Consider the following 27056-nt stretch of genomic DNA (forward strand, 5'->3'; position numbering starts at 1 on the left):
TGCCTTTGCCTATGTGTTGTTCTTGCTCTTCTTTCTTTCACGCTCTTTCTCTCTCTTTGCCTTTCTCTCTCTAAAATCTCAGTTATTGTTGTTGTCTGCTCCTTCGATTTCAGGTGTGTGCCCTAATTGGGATCCGACGTCGATTTCCCCTACTTCCTGTTAATTTTTTTTATTAAGCTGTTTTTTTTCTATTCCTGTGCGTCATTTCTTCGATTTCTGTACATGTTTTACACGAGAATCTTTGCCCAAGATCTCGGTGTTTTTCGGTGTTGATTTTATCACGAATTTTCCGTTGTGGGTTTCCTACAATTTGGGTCAACCAACTCCATTTGTCTAAACTTGCTTCCTACTAGTTTGAATTCCCCTCTTGTTCTAATTTATTTGATTGACATGGGGTTTATTTTTGTTATTGTTAAGTCTTTATATTGGGGTTTTATCATGGTTTATTATTTCTTGTTATTTTTTTTTTGTATGAGATGGGTTTTTGGGTTTTAATGACATTGGAGGGTTTTTTTCGGGGTTATCTATAATTATTGCATGTTGGATTTTGAGAAATGAGGGGAAGGAATCAAACCTTTGTTATGTGATTGGTTAGATGGATTTTAATTAGTGAACTACTGCTGTTTGAATTCGTTCTGTATTATCTTCAATTTTCGTGACAATGCATTGCACTTCTTAATCTTTTTCTTTTTTTCTGTGTGGAAATAATAACTTGTTTTACGAAAATTTGTTTTTTTTTAATCATTATAATTGTATATTTTATAGAATTTCCTGTGATGTAGTGGAAAATGGAGTACTTAATGTTACAATAGTTTATTTGTGTTGTGTCTAAAATTGTGTGAACGGTTTTCAAGGTTATAATGTAATGTGGGGCTTAAGGGGGCTCATATTTTCACTTTGTATGTGTGATTCCATATCTGGCATGGCAGGTGTTGTAAGAGTAGTGTTAGAGAAATAGTAGTTTATAAGGAAATGGCCGGGGTTACGAGTGAGGAATCTGGAGTGGGAAAGTCTTCAGAGGGAACTTTTAGTGGGCAGCATGGTCAATCTGGGGAAGCAGTGGCTGAATGGCGATCTTCTGAGCAGGTGGAGAATGGAAGCCCGTCAACTTCACCTCCTTACTGGGACACTGATGAGGATGATGAAGGTGAACTTGTAATAATTTAAATTCAAAATTTCCACTGACAGTTGTTCAAAATCTAATTTGTTTTATCTCAACAGGACCAAAACCTTCAGAATTGTTTGGAAGATATACATGGAAGATTGAAAAGTTTTCTCAGATTACCAGAAGGGAACTTCGCAGTAGTCCGTTTGAGGTTGGCAGCTACAAGTGGTATGTGACTTGGGATAAACTTACCTGCCTTGCCTGGATTTTGGTGTGCTTTAGTGTTAAACCCTCTCTGTTTGTCTGTATAATTTTGATTTGCAACTTTATGCCTTTGTTTATTCCGAGCTCGTTGTTTCATGAAAAAGGTGTGGTCCAAGATGATGTTTCTTTCTCCATCCCTCATTTAACTCTATTTTGGTTAATAACATTTGCTTACACCGTTATTGCAGCCTAATTGACCATTATGGCTTCATTCACTCATAGTGTCAAGTTTATTATGAACTCGTGAGTCTTGAAAAATTTATTGTTTGAATTTATCTCTAAAATTCACTATTAAGGGGGAAATAAATATTGGATTTGGGGTTACATTTCTTTCAAGTACTCTGCAGTTTTAAGACATGTACAAAAAAATATGATTGTACAAGAGTTTGATTTGTCAAACAAGGAAAAATATGTTTTTATTTTTGAAAGTTGTGAAGTATATCAGGAGTAGAACATGATCATAGAATGGGTGCATATGGTTTGCCGAGGCAGTCCTTATGACTTGAAATATGCAGTACATATTAGTTGAAGTTTTTTCTAATCATGCTGTGGTATGTGGCAGGTATATTTTAATTTATCCACAAGGTTGTGATGTCTGCAATCATCTCTCTCTGTTTCTTTGTGTTGCTAATCATGACAAACTTCTTCCAGGTTTGATTCCTGAATTTTTCAGATGCATTAATTATAGTTAGTCTCACTAGCTACTCTTGGTTCCATAGTGCATGACTTGTCTTTGGTTCTCCCCTTCTTTTTTTCGGGTAATACAGGATGGAGTCATTTTGCGCAATTTACAATAGCTGTGGTCAATAAAGATCCAAAGAAATCAAAATATTCTGGTCGGTTGGTAAATGGTTGGCTTCATTATTGGAGTTTACAATTTCTTTAATAGTGTTTGAGTTATTTTTACTTGACCATTTTAGATACATTACACCGATTTTGGAAGAAGGAGCATGATTGGGGATGGAAAAAGTTTATGGAACTCTCAAAAGTGTATGATGGCTTTGTTGACGCATCTGACAATCTGATAATAAAAGCGCAAGTTCAAGTTATTAGGTATTTTATTTATTATTTTATTTTTTGTTTTTTAATCTTACTGATACGCTCTACCATTTTTTATACTGTTAAGCAATTGTTAATATGGATTAATGCGTAGTTTTGACTTCATTTATTACTTGGAAGAATATATGAATGTTCTGTAATGTACTTCTCAGTTGTTAATAGCTGCCATAGCAGCAAAAGGCGGTACGCCATCTATCCCATCTGCTTTCTGGCTTTAGCAGTTTGGGAGCTGGTGGCCTCTGTTTGTGCTCATGCTGTTGTATGACTTTATGAAGCAAAATCACTTTGTTTTTTTTGGCAGTATATGTTGCTAAATCGTGCAGCAGCAAACAACAATTCTTTGCTGAATTTGTTGCATGCAGCCACATTTTTTGACCTTGTGGCTGATATTATACTGCATGAATGTTTGTTTTGAATCTTACATGTCCCTTTCCTTTTGCTAAAATGATCCTAGACGATGTTGTCAAACTCGAGGATAGAAAGGGGGATAAAAATTGAAATTCGAATCATAAGAGTTGTGCATATGTGGAAAATTATATTCATAGCCTGTGCATGCATTTAAAATGATATGGACAATATAAATAAATCGTAATACGTCTTAAGCAGTAAGATCCAATACATAGCACAACTAAAAATATGATTACAATTCACAGAATTACTCATAAAATGACTTATATTTTAAGATGATTAATACAAATTATCCAAGGAGAATTCATAATAAAAAGCAGGAGAGTCATCCTCCTCCACATGATCTTCATTTTCATTAATGCCATCTCCTCCATGAACTTCACTGTTATCAACAATTGGTGGAACCTCCAAGTCATCCTGAAGCGTCCAAAGTTGAATTTGCTTCATTCTCCTCCACAGTCCATTCATCATCATAAGCTAGATCATTAGTATTATTGTCGTTTATTTTTCTAACATCCTGCTTGTTTAGTCTTGAATTAGCCATGACTTTCTTTTCTTGGTGTGGATAATTATAAAATTAATCAACACATCATACTTGCCTACTAAGTGGTATAGGTAAATAATTGTAAATCGATTTCATAAATTTAAATTCTTACCCTCTCAGAAGCACTCCAGTTACGATCATAACTGGATGGACTACAAATCAAACTCAATACTCTAATAGCTAACATTTGTAATTTTGGATGTTCATCACCATTGTTTCCCACCATTGTGCTAGAGTTTTGGTTTTGAGTGCACATTGAGCTATTAGGCTACCAAAAATCCAGATTTGCTCTTGAAGCTCTCAATCTGAGCGTTAATCTTATTGATCTCATCAATGTCTCCCACCAACTTATCTAACCTATCTAAACAAGCATACATTCATTCCATGCTTCACTTTGAATAGGCTTTAAATTCCGTATTATAGTGGAACATAGGATTAAGATAGTAGCGTTCAACATGCATTGGCCTATGCAAATGGCTGCTCCATCTTTGATCATTGATTTCTTGAAGGGGAGTGTAGCTAAGTGAGATAAAAATAAATAAATTAATCTCCAAAAAAGGTTTGTAATTCTAAAAAAAAAAATTAATCTCCATCTTTGTTTCAGATGTTTGTAACCAGTTTTATTTATGTGCAGGGAGAAAGCTGACAGGCCTTTTCGGTGCCTTGATTGTCAGTATAGGAGAGAACTTGTTAGGGTATATTTGACAAATGTAGAACAAATTTGCCGGCGTTTTGTGGAGGAAAGAAGAAGCAAGCTTGGGAAGTTGATAGAGGATAAAGCTAGGTGGTCAAGGTATTTCATGCTCATCTTCAATAACATGACCCTTTTGACTTGTATGTGTACTCTAAATGGTTTCATTATACATGCTGTAAATTTTATTGTGATTCTAAATGTCGTATAAAAATTTCATGTTGCTTGAAGTATCAATTCTTACTAAATTTAGTTTTCCTTTAATCCTGAATGTAAAAAAATGTAGGCATATTGGTAAGAAAATAAATGACGAGATGCATACTTAGTTTAATCTGGTTGATGTGATAATGGTATATGATGTATTGTAGGCATCTTGTGTAGTTTTTATGCATATGAAATATGAAGTTTGTCCTGTTTAGTATTAACCTATAACAAATTTAATCTGTCATCATACATATTTAATTGGGACATATATGTAGTATACTGTATCTATATCATTAGCACTTGAATTTGTGTTGTATGATTTTATTGGTAGATCTAAATGGTGCTTTGCATGATCTGCAGCTTCTGTACATTTTGGCGGGAAATTGATCAAACTTCTAGGCGTCGCATGTCAAGGGAAAAGACAAATGTAATTTTGAAAGTAGTTGTGAAACACTTCTTTATAGAAAAAGAAGTAACTTCTACTTTAGTAATGGACTCCTTGTATAGTGGGTTGAGGGCTCTTGAAGGTCAGACTAAGTGCAAGAAAGGAAGGGTAAAATTGTTGGATGCTGAAGAAATGCCAGCCCCAATTGTCCGTGCTGAGAAAGATATGTTTGTACTGGTGGATGATGTTCTACTGCTACTTGAAAGAGCAGCTATTGAACCTTTGCCTCCAAAAGATGAAAAAGGTCCTCAAAATCGAACAAAGGTGAGTAATATAATGGGTTAGTAAACTTGAAGTTTTTGATTATATAACTTGTCCAACTTCTTGATTTCTTCCAGGAAGTTAGCTCATAAGAACGTGTTTAACTCCTTAACAGTAGATTGGCCTTTAGCTATGAAAGATGTCATGCCATGATCTGTTGTGTTAAGATATGCCAATTTATGAGCATGATCATAAACTTCTGAATATCATTTGCAAAGATGCTTTGAGCCTTCTTTCAAAACAGTTTTCATGTCTTCAATGTTTTTGAGGGTCCCCAATATATTGGATTCCATAGATTGCCACAGTAGAGCATAAAGTTGGAAGTTTAGCTTTTTCTGTTCAACACTTTCTAATAATATTTCACTACTACTGTCTTTTTCCAAGTGATCATGATAATCTTGGCCAAGGAAACAAAGCTCAACAGATTTCGACAAAAATAAATAATTTTTACCATTAATCTTTTTCGAATTAATTGGGGGACCCAAAAACAAGTAGGCAGGTCTGATGGATAGATGTTCCACAACACTTACTACACAGTGACAACAAATGAAAAACTAAAAGAAGGTTTAAAAAATATGGAGTTAAAGAAATTGGGTTCCTCTAGTGTTCAAGAGGAATTGCACATAGATAGTGATGAGAAGGCAATAATTGAAGTTGAAACATGGACAGAGGAAGCTGGTGAAATTGACGGAGGTGGTCTATGAGAGAGAACTAGTGTTTGCGACTGGTCAGATTTGGTGTCGAAGAGAAGCATTAGATGCACTGGTCGCCGGAGAAAAGATGGTGTTTTGGGATGGTGGTAGCAGACAATGGCAGAAGACATTTTCTCACTCTCACTGAACAATATAGGCAGAGTGGGATTGACTTCCTTTGATACCAATATGAAGGAGTGTATAAGAAAAAGAACTTGAGAAATCTTAACTTGGATCTCTTCTGATTCTATTCATATATAAGGATTAGTGGCTTACAGCAGAAGCTAAAGGAAAGAGCAAAGAGGAAAACATAATATAGTTTGCCCCTAGGATTGGGGATTACAAATAGAGACAACACAACAACTCTTGCTCAAAAAATAATATAAACTATTCTGGCAAAGACAATTCCTCCACTGATTTCTTCTTAAAACACCTTGAAATAGGTGCTCCACACATCATAAATACTTGCGTTGCTGTACCTTTTGTCACTTTTATCATCACAACAAACCGAGTTACCATAGGTAATACCTTGTTAGGAATATTTATCGTGTATTAAAACAACAACCTGTAACCTGAAGTGTCCTTCACATATCTCTATCCTCTTAGCTGAAAGGAAATGAGAAAGCCTTGGATGATCCATAAATATACTAATCATCTCAACTCCAGAAACTATGTTAGCTCTGTTGGTGTACACAAATCTCAATGAACAACATTCTTGTTATACAAGGTTGCATTGTCTACTTGACACTTTCTTTCTTTTAACTTTATACTGCAATCAACTAGTGTTTGTGATAGGTTTCCTATAAAGAAACCTAATCGATATCCCTCTCAACACACAAAGAACAGCCAAAAACACTGTATAACCTCCGAAATATTATTGAACAGAGAAAGAATACAAGAGTCAAAGTATGGGAGCCTAACCTCCCCCAACAGGAAATAACTATCCTGTTCAGACAAACAATAACGAATCAAAAGCCCTCTCTCCAACTACCAAACTCCTATTTATACAATAACATTCCCGCCCTTTATCTAACTGTAAAACAGTTAGATAACTAACGTTTCTTTCTTCTCTCATACACCAATAACCTCCTATCATTACTCCCCCCCTTTTCAGCAACCTTGTCCTCAAGGTTGAACTCAGGATATTGATCCTGAATAGTTGCTACATCTTCCCATGTAGCTCCCTCCTTACCTCCTTGCTGCCACTCGATCAAAACTTGATGTAATACCTCCCCTGCTTGTTGTATTTGCCTCTGATCCAGTACACGTATGGGCCAGAAGTTCGGTCCCTCAACTTGTAACTCCTCAGGCAACTCCTTTTCTACCCTTCTGTCCCCCACCGCTTTCTTTAATTGTGAAACGTGGAATACCGAGTGAATTCTGGCTGTTTCTGGTAGCTTTAGCCTAAATGCCACTTGTCCCACTTGTTGTAATACTTGAAAAGGGCCAAAGTATCTCGCCGATAGCTTCGGATGTAATCGGGTGGGCATAGAGACTTGTCGGTGCGGTCTAATTTTTAGATAGACCCAATCATCGACTTTTATGTCTACCTCTCTTCTTTTCTTATTGGCCTGCTGCTTCATTAAATCTTGGGCCCTACTCAAGTGAAATCGTAGCTGCTTAAGAGCTTCGTCCTGTGTCATCAGATCCTGCGCCACGGCTTCCACAGGGGTTTCCCCTGGAACAAATCTACTAAATGATGGAGGACTTCTTCCATATACCGTTTCGAATGGTGTGCATCTTGCAGACCCCTGGTAGCTGGTGTTGTACCAGAATTCTGCCCAGGGTAAGACACCATACCAGTTCTTCGGCTGTTCCGAGCAAAAACAGCGTAAGTATCCTTCAATAATCCTATTAACCACCTCGGTTTGACCATCCGTTTCCGGATGATAAGCAGTACTCATTTTAAGTTGAGTACCTTGTGCCTTGAATATCTCTTTCCAAAATATGCTCAAGAACAATGGGTCCCGGTCACTGACAATGGAAACTGGGATACCATGTAGTTTAATAACCTCCTTTGTAAATATTTCAGCCACGGTTTTAGCAGAGAAAGGGTGTTTGAGAGCTATAAAATGGGCATATTTGCTCAATCTATCCACAACCACCAAGATAGCATCATGTCCCTGCGACTTGGGCAGCTTTACAATAAAATCTAAACTTATCTCTTCCCACACTGCTTGAGGTATGGGCAACGACTGTAATAACCCCTGAGGCGACGCAGCCAAATATTTATGCTGCTGACAAACAGCACAGCTAGCAACATACTCAGTTATCATCTTCTTCATCCCTAACCAATACAAAGATTGTGCTATCCTCCTGTACGTCCTATATACCCCTGAGTGCCCTCCTGTTTTGGTTTCGTGAAATTCAGCAAGCAGCTTTGGAATCCATATCGACCTCGCGGACAACACCAATCTCCCTTTATAATGTAATCTATCATTCTCCAAAGTGTATGGTGCATGTGAGTTAGGATCCCTCTGTAAGTCAGCTATCAACTTCCGTAATGTCTCGTCCTCCTCTATCTCCCTCAAAAGGTCTTGAAAATCGGGCCAGAATAACCTGGATATTGCCTGTAACTCCTTCTCCTCCGTCTCCCCCGCTCCTCTCCTGGACAGTGCATCTGCTGCCCGGTTGGTTGCCCCTTTTTTATAGACAATCTCGAAGTCGTACCCCATGAGTTTGGCCAGCCAGTTTTGCTGGTTCTGTGTGGTAATCCTTTGCTCCATTAAGTACTTCAAACTCCGTTGATCCGTATACACCTTGAACCTCCTCCCTACTAAGTAGGGCCTCCAATGTTGGATGGCTAAAACTAAGGCCATTAATTCCTTCTCGTATACTGATTTGCTCAAGGAATTCTCCGACAAAGCCTTGCTGTAGAATGCAATCGGACGTCTATTTTGGGTTAGGACAGCCCCTACCCCCCCTCCAGATGCATCGCATTCAATACTGAATTCCGTGGTAAAATCCGGCAAAGCTAAAACTGGTGCTGAAGTAATTGCAGCCTTCAACTTATTCATGGCTATCCGCGCCTCCAATGACCATTCGAACCTCCCCTTTTTAAGTAGCTCGGTCAGAGGTTTCGCCAATTTACCATACCCTTCTACAAAACGTCTATAATAGCCCGTCAATCCGAGAAAACCTCTCAAAGCTTTCAAAGTTCTCGGCTCCTCCCATTCCACGACTGCCTTCGTCTTCTCACTATCCATCTCTACCCCAAGTTCTGAGATCTGATGACCCAGATAGCGTATCTTTTTTCTCCCGAATTCACACTTCTTCTGATTTGCGACCCACCCATCCTGTTCCAACACCTGCAACACCATTTCCAGCTGCTCCAAATGATCTTTCCATGTCGGGCTGTAAACTAGGATGTCATCGAAAAATACCAACACCCATTTTCTTAGATATGGCCGCAACAAATTATTCATGGTACTTTGAAAAGTGGCCGGTGCATTCATAAGGCCAAAAGGCATCACCAGAAATTCAAATTGACCTTGGTGAGTTCGAAACGCCGTTTTGTGCACATCCCTTTCCTCCATTCTGATCTGGTGGTAACCAGATTTCAGATCAATCTTCGAAAAATATCGTGCCCCCTTCAATTCATCCAGCAGCTCCTCGATTACGGGTATGGGAAACTTGTCCGGGACGGTGGCTTTATTTAAAGCGCGGTAATCAACGCAAAATCTCCAACTCCCATCCTTCTTCTTCACAAGGATGACGGGGCTGGAAAAAGGGCTGGAACTGGGTCTGATGATACCCGCTTTAAGCATGTCCTCCACTTGACGCTCGATCTCGTCCTTCATTAGATGCGGGTACCGATAGGGACGAACATTTATCGGGTCACTTCCTTCCTTCAGCTGTATGCGGTGCTCCTTGCTACGTGTCGGGGGAAGGCTTTGCATGTCACGAAATACCCCATAGTGCGTTTGCAGCAGGCGCACTAATTCCCCTCTCTGCTGTTCCGTCAAATCAGTTCCCCACTCAGTATTTCCCTCTGCCTCCACTACGCACAAACTCCAAACTACCGCCCATGACTCAGCATCCACCATCTTCAAGAGACTTTTTGGCTTTACCAGCTGGCGCGCTAGAGTTGGATCTCCTCTAATCTGAATCTTTTTATCCCCCATTACATATTCCATCGTCATTTTACCCCAGTTCGTTCTCACCTCTCCCAGTTTCGCCAGCCATGCAACTCCCAATATCACGTCAACGCCTCCCAACTCAAACACGTAGAAATCCTCCTCAACGTCAACATTTTCCAGTCGTAGCGTCACTCCCTCGCATCTCCCCTGTGCGATTTTTTTATGCCCATCTCCTAAGCTGACCTTATACACGGGTGTATCTGCCACCGATAAGTGTAACTCCTCCGTCAACCCTTTACTGATGTAGTTGTGACTAGCCCCACTATCTATTAATACCACTACATCCTTATCTCCAATCTTACCCTTCAACTTCAGGGTCTTTGTGGATGTTAATCCTTCTGCCGAACAAGCCGAGAGTTCCATCGGCTTCTCTTCCAGATTGGCCACCTCCTCACCATCGTCCTCCTCCTCGTCCTCAGCCAACAAGAGGACTCTCAAACTTTTCTCAGGACAGCGGTGTCCTGGTGCAAATGGACCCCCGCACCTATAACAACGCCCCTCTTCCTTTCGTTTTAGGAACTCTGGGTACGGCAAATTCCTCACTAATCTCCCTCTATTCTCTCCTCCATTCACATTACTTCCCCTAGTCATCGAGTTCGCCGTGACGGCGTCTCTCCGTACTGACCCCGCGACCTCTGTTCTTCCATTCGGCGGCATCGTCGACCTATTCAAGTCTGCCCGTGTCACGCTTCCCATGGGCCGTGTACCGAACGGGTTAATCTTGAACCCACCCAAGAAACTCCCCTGCGCTCTCATTATCGCATCCTCCACATCTCTCGCAATCCGCATAGCGTCCATCAAATCGGGCGGATTCTGGATTCTCACTTGCCCTTTTACATCTTCCCTCAATCCCGCAAGGAAATAACCAAGCACTTGCTCCTCCGGTATTTCCCTGGTTTGTCCCGTTAGAACTTCAAAATTGCGGACGAACTCTTCCACCGTACCGTCCTGTCTCAGTGTCGATAATCTTTCGTAAACCGATCCTCTAAACCCTCCACCGAAACGATTGATCATCGCTGCCTTCAGACCGACCCAAGAACGGTTCTTCGCTTTCGCTTTCCAAAATGTAAACCAATATGCCGCACTCCCCTCCATACTAACGTAAGCGATTTCCACCTTATCCTCGTCACTCGTCACTTTTTGGATGTCGAAAAATCTCTCGGCCCTGTTTAGCCAACCGAGAGGCTCTTCCCCCTCGAATGTCGGTAATTCTACCTTCTTCCGCCATGGTTTCTGTTCCGTCCCTCTATCGCCGGTTCTCCCATTTTCGTTTCCTCCTCCAACGCGATTCTGATTATCGTTCACCGAACTGTCATCCGAACTCCCTTCCGCTTGATTTCCACGCGCACCCAAGATCCTCATAATCTGTTGCAGGTCTCGTCTTACTGCTGCCGATTCAGCCTTCATACCTTCCATCGTAATCTCAATAGCCTCCAATCTTGCCTCCGTAGCCTCTTCCATTTTCTCACGCCCTGTCAAACTCCCCACGGTTTGGATCCGGCAGGTCGGACCAAATTGATAGGTTTCCTATAAAGAAACCTAATCGATATCCCTCTCAACACACAAAGAACAGCCAAAAACACTGTATAACCTCCGAAATATTATTGAACAGAGAAAGAATACAAGAGTCAAAGTATGGGAGCCTAACCTCCCCCAACAGGAAATAACTATCCTGTTCAGACAAACAATAACGAATCAAAAGCCCTCTCTCCAACTACCAAACTCCTATTTATACAATAACATTCCCGCCCTTTATCTAACTGTAAAACAGTTAGATAACTAACGTTTCTTTCTTCTCTCATACACCAATAACCTCCTATCAGTTTGGGTAGAATTACAATCAACATATGGAATCTTTCAATATTTAAGTTGCACACTTCCTTTGATATATGAAAATTCTATCACTTGTAGAAACTAATTCCATCCTAAAAAAAAAATAGGATAGCAATTCCAAATTTGTCATCTCAAATTCTGGTGTTATTCTCCTTTTAAACTTGTCAATCTCTGCTGCATTGTTGTCAGTAACTAGAGGCCATCTACGTAAATATAAGCTATCATTAAATCCCGTACGATAACTCTCACATAGACTCCAAATTCTGTTGTACACTTGCTGAACCCAACTCTGAAAGAAAACAATCTATTCTTTTATTCCAGCCACGAAGGGCTTGTTTTTAGTCCATATGTGAAGCCTTCTTCAACTTATACAGCTTCTCTTCACGCCTTGTCACATCAAGACCAAGACTGACACATAAACCTCCTCCTCTAGTGTTCCATTCAATGCCCCACCTCCAAAAGTGGTTGTGGCAATCACTAGTCTGGTGGTTTCAATTATTGCCACCGGTGCAAACACCATTATAATTCAAACCAGCCTTTTGCAAAAATCTCTTTTGCAAATCAGCCTAGGCTTGTATTTAGTAACTGCTCCTGTTAGTTTTACCGTCACTTTATTGACCCATTTCATTGCATTTGGCCTTTTGTTGTGCGGTAAAGTGATCTTAACCTATATCCTAGTGAGATTTGTTGAGCCTATTGCAAGTTCACTATCAGGTCGCTATCAAACTATGTAAAAACATCTAGTCTAACACTCAAGATATTGAGTTCTCAACATAAGCGGGGTGTTGCAAATCCCACATCAATTATAGTATATAAATTGGTGCAAACATCATCTTGTAATTCAATTTTGTGGGAGTGAATTAGGTCTAAACATCTTGGGTTGTTGTATTTCTATTTTCTTAGGAAACGACATTGTGATGATTTATATCATATTGGTATGGCCTAGTGTTCTATATTTTGCAATAAAAAATTCAAAATAATATTAAAAAATTTAAAATAAAACAAGTTTTAGCCTAGTTAGAGTTTTGGACACATATTACACCAGTAATGGGGGATTTTTGAGTAACCTGGGAATTGTTATATAAATATATTATATTGAAAGTTCCAAAATTCTTTTGATTGGTGAGAAACCTAGTTCATAATTTTTTGGCAGGATGGAAGCTCTGGCGAGGATTTTAACAAAGATTCTATTGAGCGTGATGAAAGGCGTCTCACTGAATTAGGTCGAAGGACTTTGGAAATATTTGTCCTTGCCCATATATTCAGGTAGTATATATTATTTCTGAGTTCTTCTGGGTTTCTTTTGTTAACTTGTCTTTACAGATTCTCTTCTGAATTTCTCGTTGTTTTAGGAATAGGATTCCTTTTAATTCACACCAGTCCTTTGCATTTCTATCCAACATTTTATATTTTATGTTTGATTGTTGTACTTTCTTTGCGATTTAAAAAAAGTCACTGTTGTGTTGTTATGTTTTAGAGGGATGAGGGTTTAATATGACGACAATTTCTGGGAATTTTCTGTTCTAAAATGGTGAGTGAACTGGGCAAGTTGGGATGGCTCATGTTTGCTTTTAGACACCATACCATGAACTTGCCTAGGCAATCCACAAACTTCTCTTTTAAGACCATTGCTCAATGTTTATACATAATTATGGATGGGGTTGTGTATCAAATTTCAAAATGTGCACTCTACGGTAGCATGAAGATTTTTTTTTGCAAAAGTTCTATTAAATGTTATTTAATAGTGGATGAGCAATGATGAATTTTGTACTTTTCTACTTAGACCTTGCTTTCAGGGCATGGCATCACACTCTGGAGGTTAAGTTGGAAGAATTTGTGTACTATTCCTTCTCTACTATACATGGTTCAGAATCTTTGATATATAAATATGCAACCATGGGACATGATAGAATTTGACTTAATAATAGTATCATGTGAAACAATAGGGAATGATGGATAACCAGTAGTCTCAGTCCGGCACTTTGTAGTTAACTTTGTGATCCATGGAACTTTATCCATGCCCATGTAGTGCAATATCATTTTCTGCGCAGAAGTGAGTCAGTGCTTGCTATTTATTCACTGTTTACCTGGATTTTATGTAGTTTTCTTTGTGTATTCATTTATTATATGTAGGATTCAAGTGAATGAGATTATCCTGATATCTACTTAATTGGTGCAGCAATAAAATTGAGGTTTCCTACCAAGAAGCTATTGCTCTAAAGAGACAAGAAGAGCTCATTCGTGAAGAAGAGGCAGCCTGGCTAGCTGAAAGTGAGCAGAAAGCAAAACGTGGAAATGAGAGGGAAAAGAAGTCAAAGAAAAAACAGGTCTGTGTATCACTCATCTAATCTGCATTATCAATGGATGTTACATGTCCTCAAGTTGATTTCACAAACGCTATTGATTCTGTAGTTATCTTGATATGCAATTTTTTTATATTTAGGTGTTAGAGCTTTAGATTCAGGATTAAACCTTTTTTATTAGTTTCTCTGCAGAACATGCATCAAAATATCAGGTAGCATGACTATTTTTTATCTTATTTATTAGGTAGCATGATTAAACCTTTTTTATTGGTTTCTCTGCAGAACATGCATCAAAATATCAGGTAGCATGACTATTTTTTTTATCTTATATAGCTGCTATAGGTAGTACATTTGTGTATTAAAACCTCAAGCTTTTGCCCGGTTTGTTTATAATGAGATCATGAATACATTGTTTGCCTGTATTTATGTTTCATGTACATGTAAGGTCCTTTATTTTCTTTTCCAGCCTTCCATTTGGCCAACTAAAGCATTCTTTAGGCGACTTAAATCTAATTTGAAAATATTTTCCAGAAATTTATAAACTTTAATTCTCCGTAGAGGTTGTTTCTTGATCTTCCTTTTACTTGGGCATGGTTATTTGTGAGATTAAATGAATGTTAATATGCATGTGGCTGGTGAGAGTAGTTGTATTTTCTTTTTCTCTATTGATAAAATCCTTTGTTGTCACTGCAGGCTAAACAGAAACGGAACAATCGAAAAGGAAAGGATAAAGTTAGAGATGAGAGACCAGCTGTGGCACTACATGACCAACAGCAAAGCAATGCTGTTGATGAGAAAAATCATTCTAACATGGAGGAAGTACAAACTCTCGATGAAAAGCTTGATTCCCTGGAAGTTGTTTCTGATGTGTCTGATTCTGTGGATAGGGTCGGTGAAGTGCTTCAGCCTGATTCCGAGGACAGAGATGTGAGTCCTGTAAATTGGGATACTGATGCATCAGAAGTCCATCCTCCAACTGAGGCTAGTAGCAATGGTATAGGTAGTATGTCATCTGTACAAAATGGAATGGCTGAGAAAAGAAGCAGTTCAGTAATGGATGACAGTTCTTCAACATGTTCTACTGATTCGTTACCATCAGTGGTGATGAATGACAACCACAAGGGGAACTCCTTTTCAAATTTTGACGTCAGAAAGTTTCCTAGCAGGTAAGTATATAGTGTAGTGTTTCTTTCAAGTAGATGAATGTCAGGGATTTGTGTGGTGTGTTAATTTGATTTGGCACTAATTTGTAGAGGCAAGAACCAAGTAAAAACATCATTTAATGCTGGCAGTTGGACAAACGAAATGGATTGTCAGCCATCCGGTTCTATTGCAGATACTGTTGATGTTAATGAATCTGGAAGTCAAAAGTTAGGTGAATCTGAGCCTGAGGGTGCTGTTCTCTCTTTGCAGGATCGATTAAAGTGGCTTGATCAACATGTTGTCAGAAAGGTGGTATTATTACCATAAGCTTATCCTTTCATAATTTACTGCGGTTATTGTATACATCCCTTTAATTTGTTCATGTTTCTTTTTACCATAGTGTTCAACCTGCAGTTTTTTCTGATTGATAATGATTTAGAAGATATTTATATTGGTCATTAGAAAATAAAATTCATTTGTATTGTAATAGAAACTTAGAATTTTTGTATTAGAATTGTGACTGCGTTATTGATTGTTAAAGGGATGGTTACAATAGGTAAGCATCACTTACTTATAGGTGGAAGGTACTAAAAGTGGGCCGACAAACAGAATCCACTAAAAGAAATGAAGCAAGTGATACTTTCTAATAATAACCCCACAAGCTTATGTTGGGTGAATAGCAGAACAATCTCCCAAGTTCAGTTTGGACCGAAGTAAACAGAACCTAGAAGAGCAAGAGGTTTTGTAAGAATATCAACCCACTGGTCTAAAGATGGAACTTGGAACGTGGGACAATTCAAGGGGCTTAGCCTGTAACAAAACATTTCTAATTGAAGATGTTTGGTTTGAGATTGGAACAACAAACCCAACAAACAAACTTTGTTAGGATAGAGTTTAACTCATGACTCTGATATCATACCATATTAAGAAGTGGATTTTAAGTCTAATTTAATCTTATAAAATTGATTTATAAAGTGAGGTTTCAATCCATTTATATACTATAAAGGAATCTTATTTTTAGTCGATGTGAAACTTTCAATATTAATGTTATAATGTACAAATATAATGTTACATAATACAAAATGTGGATTGCTGTGTAGTTGTTAATTTCTTTTAAGCTTACCCCTATGGTTCAGGATAAAAAACCCAATATGTGATAGTGTTCACTTTTTCTCAAATTTCAAACTCTAAACTAACTTTTACAAGCAGCTGTTGCTACTTCCTTATATGGTGACTCACGCATGTGCGTGTGTGCCAATTTCCTTGGGTGTTGTGGTGTCTCGGACTAGTTTATAAAGTATGACATGCCACCTTTTGGATTTCAAGCCCGAGCAGGTCATCCAGTCAATAATTTTTTTTGGTTACAACTAAGTTTGGTGACAACACGAACTCAAGTGCATGACCGAATAGAGGTGATCTAACTAGCTATATATCTAGTTTTGGATAAACTGGATGAACAATTGTTCTAGTGGATAACGTTGGGTATGAAAACTTGACGTTTTGACCTAACTCAACCTTACAAAATCGAAAATTGGTTTAAAAGACAACTTTTTGCTCTTTAGACCATTAAGAGAATCTTAGTAGTAGAAAACACATGGGCTCTAAATGTGGATCTGTGACAACCAGTGTGCACAACCCTGTTAGAAGGTGAAAACCAATGTAATGGTGCCTTTCAAGTGGCACAATTTGTTCCTTACTGCATCCCATCGATCTTTGAGAGGGGGAAGACATGACTGACACTATTAATAATGAAGTTAATTTTTGGGCATGAAATTATAGCACACGGAAGGGAGCCTACAATGGACATGGGGTAAGCCTGCAACCACCTACCATTGTTGAGGAAATAGGCTTGGCTTGAGTGAAGTAAATAGAACCATCAGATTAACAACAAACTTCAGTCCCATGAAAAGAATTCAAATCACCTGATTCTTTGCGAGGAATTTCTGAATTCAGCTTCTTGATTCAGAGTTTGAATGAAGGGAGCATTGTTGCCAATAATATCATCTAGGTAAAACTTGAACATAAATCTTGGAACTAGTTCTAGATAAATGAATAATGATCACATTTACTGGTTGTAAAGTGGAATTATGATAAAGTGAAGTTATAAATAAGCTTGTTTAGTTTGCAAACCAAAAATTTATTAGCAACCTAAAACCCTGGTAGTTTACACATTCACATCCACTCTGCAAGAAGTCCATTTGAAAATGCATTGCTGACATTCAGTTGCTTCATAGGCCAATGATTAGTGTTAGCCAAAGTAAGACTACAGTTTGGTTAAAGGAGCAAATTATTGGAGCCCTATTATACACCACTACTACAAGACGTAAAATAAGTTTTGCAGTTAGTGTGGTTTGCCAATTAATAACAAATCCTCTTGAATCTCACCTGGTTGAAGTCAAAAGAAACCTAATATATCTAAAAGGATCATTGCATTTGGTCTTCTTAAACCACTTGCTTCAAGAACAACCTTTACTCTCAAGGTTGAGCAAAAAGTTAAAATTGTGAAATCCAATCTATAAGTATCCAAATTTTACTCTTACTCTATTTAAATAGATGTATCTCAATTCAAATCCATATGTTTGGATGTTAAGTCCCATCCATTTAATTCGATAATTTTTTAGATTTTGAAAATCCAAAATCAATGTATGTCTAAGTCATTTTAAGTTATGAAATTCTAGGTCGGACCACACCTAAGTAAGACAACATTTGGTTGGACTAATGCAAGGTTAGGACGAGTCGGCCCTAGTTAGAGTCAAACCAAGTCGACATGAGCTTAGGTCGAGTCTAGTAGGCATAGGCCCAACTCAAGCTTAGTTGGGGTGAGTCCACATTCACTCAACTTGGGGTAAGTCAACATTCATATAAGTCGGGACCGACCCACATTCAGCAACTTGGATTAGGTCCAAGTCAGTCCTAGTCTGGTCCTAGGCAAAGCCTAGTTTGGGTTGTGCCTCGCCCAGCAAAGACCAAGTTAATCTCAGCCCAAGCAAGTTAGATTGGACCCATATCGAGCCAAGTCAGTCTAGCTCAGGACAAGCCAAGTCAACCCAGGCCAAGGTTGAGTTGAGTTGGTCTAGGCCAAGGTTGAAACCAGTTGGTTATGGCCAAGGTCAAGCCTAGTTGGGTCTAAGTCTAGGTGGGACCAAGATAGACCAGGCTAGATTGGGACAAGTCAAGTTGAGTATGTGTTGGGTTGAGCATCATGCTCGCATCCAATGGCGGCCATGTCAAGTTGAGTTGGGTCAATCCCACATTAGCTTGTGTTGAGTTTGGGCCCAAGTTGAGCAAAGTTGACATGGCCCTTTGTTCGGCCGAGGTGTGTTGGGTTTGGGTTGGGCCAAGTTAAGTTAGGCCTATGTTTTGAGACATTGAGTCGATACTATGTCAAGCTGAGTGAGATCGATCCCATATCACATTTAATCTAATTGACAAAGTGGATTTAATTTGAATTGAAAAAATATAAATCAATTTGATATAATTAAAATGGATCTAAATTTTAGTTACAATCTATTTTATTGGATCTGACTAGATTTTGAAAAATTTAATCTATGATCACCCCTACTTCAGTTCTCTTTCTGATGCTGACAGGGCTTCATATCCAGATCATTGCCCTTGGGCACAACTATATTCTTTGTTCCAAACTTAATCGTGTAGGGGTCTTGGGAACAACAAGTGGTTATCAGGTCCTATACTGAAGCAAAATACAGAAGTGTAGCTTAAGCTACCACTGAAATCTGATGGATTCAAACTTTATTAACTGAACTAGTTTTTCCTTTTACCATTGCAATCGTGTTCTGTGATAACTAGAGTGCAGTTTCACTTGCTCACAATCCTATTGTTGATATGAGAACTGGAGATTGATGCAATTTTTGTTAGCAAAAGGGTCTCTCAGCTAAGCAACTTTTGGTTATGCATGTTCCAGCTCTTGAGCAGTTGGCACAGGCCTTAACTAAGAAGTTAAATCAATTAGCCCCTAACAAAGCTTCCCATACCTTGGGTTCTATTGAACGGATGCATTTCTTAACTGCACTCTTGGGTTGATGTTAGTCAGTTAAGTTACTGGCGCCAGCTGTTAATAACTGTTCTGTAACTATCTATACTCATTGTAAATTCAAATTTTCATCTATTGTTAACGAGATATTAAAATTGATTTTTCTCTTCCTCACTTTTTCTCCTAGTTTTTAACACTCAGGATATGACTTCATCAACCACCATTATGACCACCATAGCCTCCATTATAGTTTCTATAATCATTTGTCTAAGTAAGGTCAGCTCAGGAATCATCAAAAACAATGTTTTATACATTATTTGCTTGAGGTGCTGAAGTAGAAACAAAGGGAGGAACATCAATGAATATTGGAGCTAGATATTTTTTTGAAAATTCTCCAAACGTGATTCAGGAGCTAAAGAAAATGTTTCAATTTTACCAATGGAGATAGTATCAAAGTGACTACTAATGAGAGCTATTATGGACTTGTAATCCTCAGGGAAACCATCAAGAACAAAATTGGGATGTTTATGGACTTGTAATCCTTAGGAAACCGTCAAGAACATGATTGAGATGTTCTTTTACAAAAAACCTTGTTTGCCTATAGCGTAAAGTACATAAATAAGGCATTGAATTTGCAGGAGTTATAAAGTTGGCTTAGTGGTAAAGTTGGATAATAAAATACTACCAACTAATATTTGCAGAAAGTACTGGAAATAGATCAATCTTCGACTGTTGTGTTTGGAAGCTCTCTTTGAATTAAAATACAAATAAACATACTGGAATGTGGGGTTGAATAGTGATAGTTGTATAAATGGAAAACTTAACCTGATTTTGAAAACCTTTCAAATCAATATTAGTTACAATGGAATCAAGGTCTAAGGTTTTGCAAGCATCGGATGTAATATAGTAATAACTTGTTTTATACGGGTCCACCCTACTTAAGCTATGTTAAAGGGTCTCACTTATCAAATTAATGATTACATACAAGTATTCTGTGTACTACTTTTGGAAACACCCTTTGAATCTCAAACTGAGAAGACCTCACTATCGTTGATGCTACGTCACTCCTGGCTTTCCACAATGAAGTACAAATTCAAGATAACTTTGTTTTGGCAAAGATTTGAACTTTTGATCTTTAGATTTGGAGGCTCAAACTATTAGAGAAAATGGCTTTTCAAATTGTTTGTATATTGTGTTAGTAGTTGTTGATGTTGTGACACATTTAAAGTCTGTTCTTGATGAGACAAGCTTTCTCTTGCTTTGAGATGCTTTTTGTTGGCGCAAATAAGCTTTTCTAGCTTTGTTTACTTCGCTTCTTTTATGAATAGCTCCGTGCTTTGTCATGCTTCTCTTTTCTACTACAGGGATGTTCATAGCTCTTGTAGGATATGTTCTTACCATAGTCTAACTTTGGGATGACATGCTAGCTTGCTTTGATCGTAGATAAAATAAGTAACAACATATATAGCAACATGCAGTGTTGACAATCAGAATGGTTAAATATAAAATACATGAGAAATCTTTTATGTATATTATATTTACTACGTGCTAAGATTTGTTTTTGTTTTTCAATATGAGCACTTATTTTCTTGAAGTGTGAGAGATTAAATTTGGAATGGTAGTAAAAATGATGATTGATTTGTTTTTATTTATTTCGCACTTCTATTTGATAGGAAGAGGCTACACCTTCGCTACAAAATAAACAAAGCATCAAAGACCGAGTTATCACAGAAAGAACTGTTAACAATGAAAGCCTACAAAAAGAGAAGAGAACATCAGTTCCATCCTCATCCAGTAGTCCTCCACGAAACTTACCTGTTCAAACGGAGTTAGAAAACCAAACTAAAGTTATTGGAGATCCCGTTCTTGTCAGGAAAACATCTTTTGGTGCCTCACAACCAACTGATAAAGAGGTCTCTTCATCTTTAGCTTCTGTATCGCAAGTAACAACTGGTCCAAAGGCAGAGATCCAGAAAACTTCACCGCCAAGAGTAGCCGAAAGGTCCATGGCACAGGTGGCTATGATGTCAAGGCCTTCTAGTGCTCCACTAGTTCCCGGAGGTCCCAGGCCCGCAGCAGCGGTTGTCTCCATGGTTCAAACTGCTCCACTACTTGCACGCTCTGTGAGTGCAACTGGTAGGTTGGGTCCTGATCCCTCGCCTGCTACTCATAGCTATGTTCCCCAGTCTTACAGAAATGCCATGATGGGGAATCCTGCAGTCTCAACTGCTGTCAGTCTCCCTCATTGCAGCTCTAGTTCAGGAGTAAACTCAACCCCTGGTTATTCACAACCACAATTGGTTTCATCTCCACTATTTTTATCCCGGAGCTCTGACAAACTGGATTCAAATGCTTCCCAATCTGGTGTTCCCTTTAGTATGATTAGCCGAGATGTTTTACAGAACGGACCAAATTGGATTGATAGTTCTCACAGGGAAGCCAGCAGAAACTTACACTATGAACCACCTTCCCGACTTAATGATGTTCAAAACCTAGACTTGTACAAGCCAGTAGACAGTAGATCGTTGGGCAATGTATCGAGTGAGTTCCCTGCTTGCACATCCAGGCGTCAGAACCAAGGCGGTTTGGTGGATGAGTTCCCACACCTTGATATCATAAATGATCTTCTTGATGAGGAGCATGTTACCGGGAAGGCAGCCAAGGCAAGTTCAGCCTTCCACTCCCTCAATGATGGACCACAGTTGCTAAATCGTCAGTTCACTTTTCCTGGAGACTTGGGTACAAATGATGATTTGGGATCATCCACCAGTTCTTGTAGGTTTGAGAGATCAAAAAGTTACCAGGATGCCAGGTTTCAACAAGGGTATAGCTCATCCGGTGGCCGGCATTTCGATATGCAGCCGGATTATCTTCCTCAGACGGCAAGTACACTGTCATCATATGGAAATGGCAAGGTAGATGGGCTGACTCCAAATCAATGGCAGGTTGCTGGTTCTGATCTATCTTATCTAGGCATGAGAAACACAGAGAATAGTTACTCATACTATCAAGATTACCCAAACATGGCATGCGGTGTGAATGGTTATACTGTATTCAGGCCTTCAAATGGTCCTTAGAGGGAGAGAAGAATTAAAATTAGTGGTCATCCACAAGTGTAATAATGTATTTCAGGAAATTGTTGGGTCTCTTTAGATTGGAGTGAGGTTGTATCCCCAAGATAGGAAAACATTTTGTAAAGAGTGTTTCCGATTAATTTGGTTCCAGTTTTTCATAAATTTATACATGTCCTAGCTTCTAACAGTGTTGGGATTTGGGCCTTCTGGGATTATAGATACTCTTTCATTCGTGTTGTCAATGTAATCTTAAAAGTTGAGTTTTTTCTGTACATATTCTACAAGGGACTGCTTTTTTTATTCGCCTTAAACGTTCATACGATCATTAAAATATGAACTGGATTGTGAAATTATTCATGTTTAAATTTAGTTATTTATTGTTATTTTTATCGTTAAACATGTCACTAGTATGATCAAGTTATACCAGTTTTGGATGACGGATTATATTTTCAAGGTTTTTTGGGAATACTGTTTTCAGAAGATAAGGGACAACGTTTGTAATTTTTGGATCAAATTATTTATTAACGTTTGGAAAAATTATAGAACAGTAACTAAATAAATTTTAGTGTTCATTCCAAAGTGAAATTTTACCTTATTATAGAAAATTAGACCGTGTTAGATTTTTATTGGTTGTGGTTTTTATGTTTTAAATACAATTGTATTTTTAATATGTGTTTCTAGTTTAAAGTTAACGTTTAAAATACAAATATATCGATATATTGCAAGAGTATAAGTAACATGATAAAAAGCCTAATACGATAGTGTATTTACTCCAAAATGGTCTCACAAAGAGAAATATCATTTTATGTCAAATTCTTATGTTATCTGTGTTACGAGTGTCTCTTTTTATAAGATAAATTAGAAGACCTTCTACATTCTATATTAACTTTTAAATAACCAATGTTTGATTGTCACTAATGCTACATTTAATCTCCATTATATGAACCATCATTATCATGTTACATTCTTATGTATTATATTGTCTTCATCTTAATTTTTTACTATAGATATTTGACATATATTTTTCTTAGTATTTAGTTTTATAACTTTTTTTTATCTATACGATTTTTTCTTCTCTCTTCTGATTGGTTAGTTTGTCATTATATCCATTTATATCTTCAAGATATTTTCCCTCTCGTCACGATCTTTTATGCAATTATATTCAAATGATGTATGTAAATTAAATATTTTTTATGTCTTATATTTGAATATTTTTACTTCTTTTTAGTATTTCTATTTATTGTTTATTGTTTTTCACATCATAGTGTTTAACTCTTAATTTAAGTGTTTAATAGTATAAACCCTTCATTTACTAAGTAATATTAAAAAAAATATCTTTATTTTTTCTAATTTTTATTTTGCCAATTTTTTTTTATTATCTCTCAATAGTTCAATTAGTTTGATATCTAAAAAGTTTTCTTAGATTTTTAAGATGTTTTTCATCGTATCATACCCTCAATTATACATTTGTTTTCCTTTGCACAATTTCATTTAGTAGTGTACTACATTGTTTCTAAGACACAATTTGACTTCTTTTTAATAGTTTTATTTGTTGTTTATTTTTATCAATATAGAATATTGTTTTGATGTTTTTTATATAATTATTTTTATTATCTAATTCATTATCATAAGTGTAATTCTATCTTTATAATTGTATAAAAAAAATTCGTTTACTATGAAATAATAATTTAATGTCATTGTTATTGTAGAAACAGATTGGCCCGGTTTCTCAACCAAGAGGGGGTGAATTGGTTTTGTTTAATAAAAATTGTTCTTTTAAAATACTTTTCAAAGTCTTTGAACCTTTCTTAGAATGCAAGCAAATAAAGAATGTAAGGAAATAAAAGAGTGAAAGAATAGAAAGATCAACACCATAGTTTATACTGGTTCGACCTTAATGCCTACATGCAGTTTTCTTTCAATCAACCTGGGATTGAAAGTAAATCCACTATATAGATCGAGTTCTACAACAAGAAATACAGAGACACCCTCTCAATGTACTCTCCTCTCTAAACAATCATCTTTTTGCAACCTCTTTGAGATACCACACTCAAAGTCACTAGAACTCCACAAGTTCTCTTCCTGGCCAGCAGCAACAGGGAAACCACAATCACAAGTGATTGCAAACGATTATGATCTTCCAGTAAAACACCTTTCAGTGCAGATTGATCAGACTATGAAAGTATAGCAGCTCTTCAAGAATCCTTGATTTGATTTCTTTCCAAATGAAATTCTTTTTTATTCTTGGAGAACAAACGCTCCTGCAATTATGAACTCAACAAACTTTATCAGATAAGAAAGTTATGATTCAAAAAGTTGTTTAATGCAAAGAGCTATGCATCTATTTATAAATATGACAGTATTATTGCAACTTAATCGATTACGTTATTAATGTAATTGGTTAAACAATTAATATTGCTATAACATAATTATATTTAACAGATTAAGCAATGCATGTAATCGATTAAGTAATCAATGCAAGTCATAGCATTTAAAAATATGACCGTTAAGGTAGCTATGACTTAACTCTTCAAGAATCCTTGATTTAATTTCTTTCCAAATGAAATTCTTCTTGATTCTTGGAGAACATACGCTCCTGCAATTATGAACTCAACAAACTTTATCAGATATAAAAATTATGATTCAAAAAGTTGTTTAATGCAAAGAGCTATGCATATATTTATAAATATGACAATACTGACGCAATTTAATCGATTACGTTATTAATGTAACTGGTTAAGAAATTAATATTGTTATAACAAAATTACAATTAACACATTTAACAGATTAAACAATGTATATACTCATTAAGTAATGAATGCAAGTCATAACATTTAAAAATATGACTGTTAAGGTAGTTATGACTTAACAAGAAAATAATTTTCAATTAATGCTCATTTTAACCAATTAAGAAAAGAATGTATCAGTTAAGTACAATACTTAAACATATTTGAAAACTCTTCCAACCCAAAACTCATCAATGCACTCATTAATCAAGTATAGGCAAAGACATGAGTTTTAATCAATTATCATATAATGTAATCGGTTAAAACTTGTAGTTTTGCCACTGTTAAACAAATACTGATGTCTAATGAATCTAACAAATTACATAAACAATATAATCGATTAATTCATACAGATATGCAATGTGCAAAGAGTTTATCAATCTTAATCAATGAATATGCATTTCATAGATATAATCACATGTATAAGCACAGTGAATATGCATAACATATAGTTCAAGCACAGTTACAAATATAAATAACAATTTTGCTCAATGTGTGTGCAAGAAACTATAAAAACATTTCTGTTGTTGTCATCATCAAAAACATATATGGGATATATGTGTTTAGCTTTCACATAGCTCTCCTTATCAACAATTATGAATCTTGTATATCATCAACCAACATATATTAAATTTCAAAAGGTGAAAGATTTATGTTAAATTTTAATTATTATTAGTTTAATATTTATTCTTTGTGAGATTTAATTTATGTTTCGTATTATAATTTTTATTTACAAATAAAAGAAGAGATTCATTAGAATTTAAAGAATGGAAGTAAAGAGATGTTTAAAAAATTAATTTGAGTATATATTTTTTTATATATTTTTTAAAATATTTTTAAATTTTATCAACTTTATTTCATTCACGTTTGCAAATTTTATAAATGTATTGTTCTCATGAAATTTAATTTAGTACTATAATTTAAAATGTATATAATTATAACTTCTTTTTTAAATATTTGATATTGAAAAAATAAGAATATTTTGTTTTGATATTAAATATTTAAATATTATGTTTCCTTTGAGTAATTTTTTATTATTATAAAAATTAAGTAATTGATATTACAGCACTAAGAAAGCATGCACATATATAGGTAGACATGTTATCTGATGGGATGTGGATATATTTTTTATTAGCGAGTCCGAAAAAATTTGAACCCAGCCCGACCCACCACAGGTTGGTGGGTTAAATGGGTTGACTCACTGACTCACTTAATTACAAGATTTTTTTTAATCCAAAAAATTACAATTTTTTTGTATTTCAAATATAATAATTTCACTCTAAAATGATTTAAACTCCAAAGAGAATTCAAAATAAAAAATTAACATACAACTCAAATATAATTTAAAAGAAAACTAAAAAAAGCGAATAAATAAGTTTATAACATTGATAATTTTTGTGTCACTTACCCGTTTATGAGATTAGAGTCTTGAATGGATAAATTTATAATATTTTACTCTCTCGAAACATCTTTTTCTTTATTCTCATTTACAATACAATAAAAAGAATTTTAAGTAATAATATTGAAACATAAATAAATAATTAAATTAAACAAGGTGGGTTGGTGAGCCAACCGGCTCACCACGGGTTCAACTCGGGTGAACCAGATTCTAAGTGAGCCGGATTGAAAATTGACTTGTATAAAAAAATTATTTTTTTCGAACCCATAACCCAAACCCGTGGTAAGTCAGATTGTCTGCATGTTCTAACTCATTCAAAACCAATGAGATTCGTTGTTACATGTTACTCGAATAACATCAAAATTATTTCTTATTAATCAGAACTCATGTTCTCACAAAAAGAAATTTCATTTTATCTCAAATTTATATATGATAAACAAGAGAAGATTCACTACAATCCATATCAATTTTCAATGTTTAATATTTTATACTTACTAATATTACATTTAATATCCAAATGAATCATTATTTCCTATATTTAATTAAAAAAATATTAAAAAAATCAAAAAGATTCTTCAAAATCATATCATAGCATTAGTTAATTAAAAGATAACACCATATTCCTCTTATATAATTTTACTAAATAAAGAAATTGTTTTTATTTATTAAAAGATAAAATTATCTAATTAAAAGATAGCATAAAATATATTAACCA

General features: G+C 36.3%; 2 protein-coding genes across 6 annotated transcripts; one reads left to right on the forward strand and one right to left on the reverse strand.

The window, feature by feature from the left end:
• Positions 1-22430, forward strand: LOC108325817 (TNF receptor-associated factor homolog 1a). Of its 5 annotated transcripts, none has more exons than XM_017558896.2 (13): positions 1-113; positions 930-1147; positions 1222-1333; positions 1932-2020; positions 2137-2205; positions 2290-2422; positions 4015-4173; positions 4636-4984; positions 12799-12911; positions 13825-13972; positions 14642-15114; positions 15202-15400; positions 20756-22430. In XM_017558896.2, exons 2-13 carry the CDS (start codon positions 973-975, stop codon positions 22157-22159), a joined length of 3423 nt encoding a protein of 1140 aa, XP_017414385.1. In that variant the 5' UTR covers positions 1-113; positions 930-972; the 3' UTR covers positions 22160-22430. The 5 variants fall into 5 exon arrangements, with proteins under 5 accessions (XP_017414385.1, XP_017414386.1, XP_052731425.1 ...); XM_017558897.2 differs by having other exon boundaries at positions 15241-15400; XM_052875465.1 differs by having other exon boundaries at positions 15362-15400; positions 20756-20854.
• Positions 10656-12090, reverse strand: LOC128196020 (uncharacterized). Its single transcript, XM_052875467.1, has 2 exons — positions 10804-12090; positions 10656-10744 (listed from the first exon to the last, which is right to left on the reverse strand). Exons 1-2 carry the CDS (start codon positions 11271-11273, stop codon positions 10726-10728), a joined length of 489 nt encoding a protein of 162 aa, XP_052731427.1. The 5' UTR covers positions 11274-12090; the 3' UTR covers positions 10656-10725.
• Positions 22431-27056: the final 4626 nt, after the last annotated feature.

This window comes from Vigna angularis, chromosome 3 (genome assembly GCF_016808095.1).
Source record: "Vigna angularis cultivar LongXiaoDou No.4 chromosome 3, ASM1680809v1, whole genome shotgun sequence".
NCBI lineage: Eukaryota > Viridiplantae > Streptophyta > Magnoliopsida > Fabales > Fabaceae > Vigna > Vigna angularis.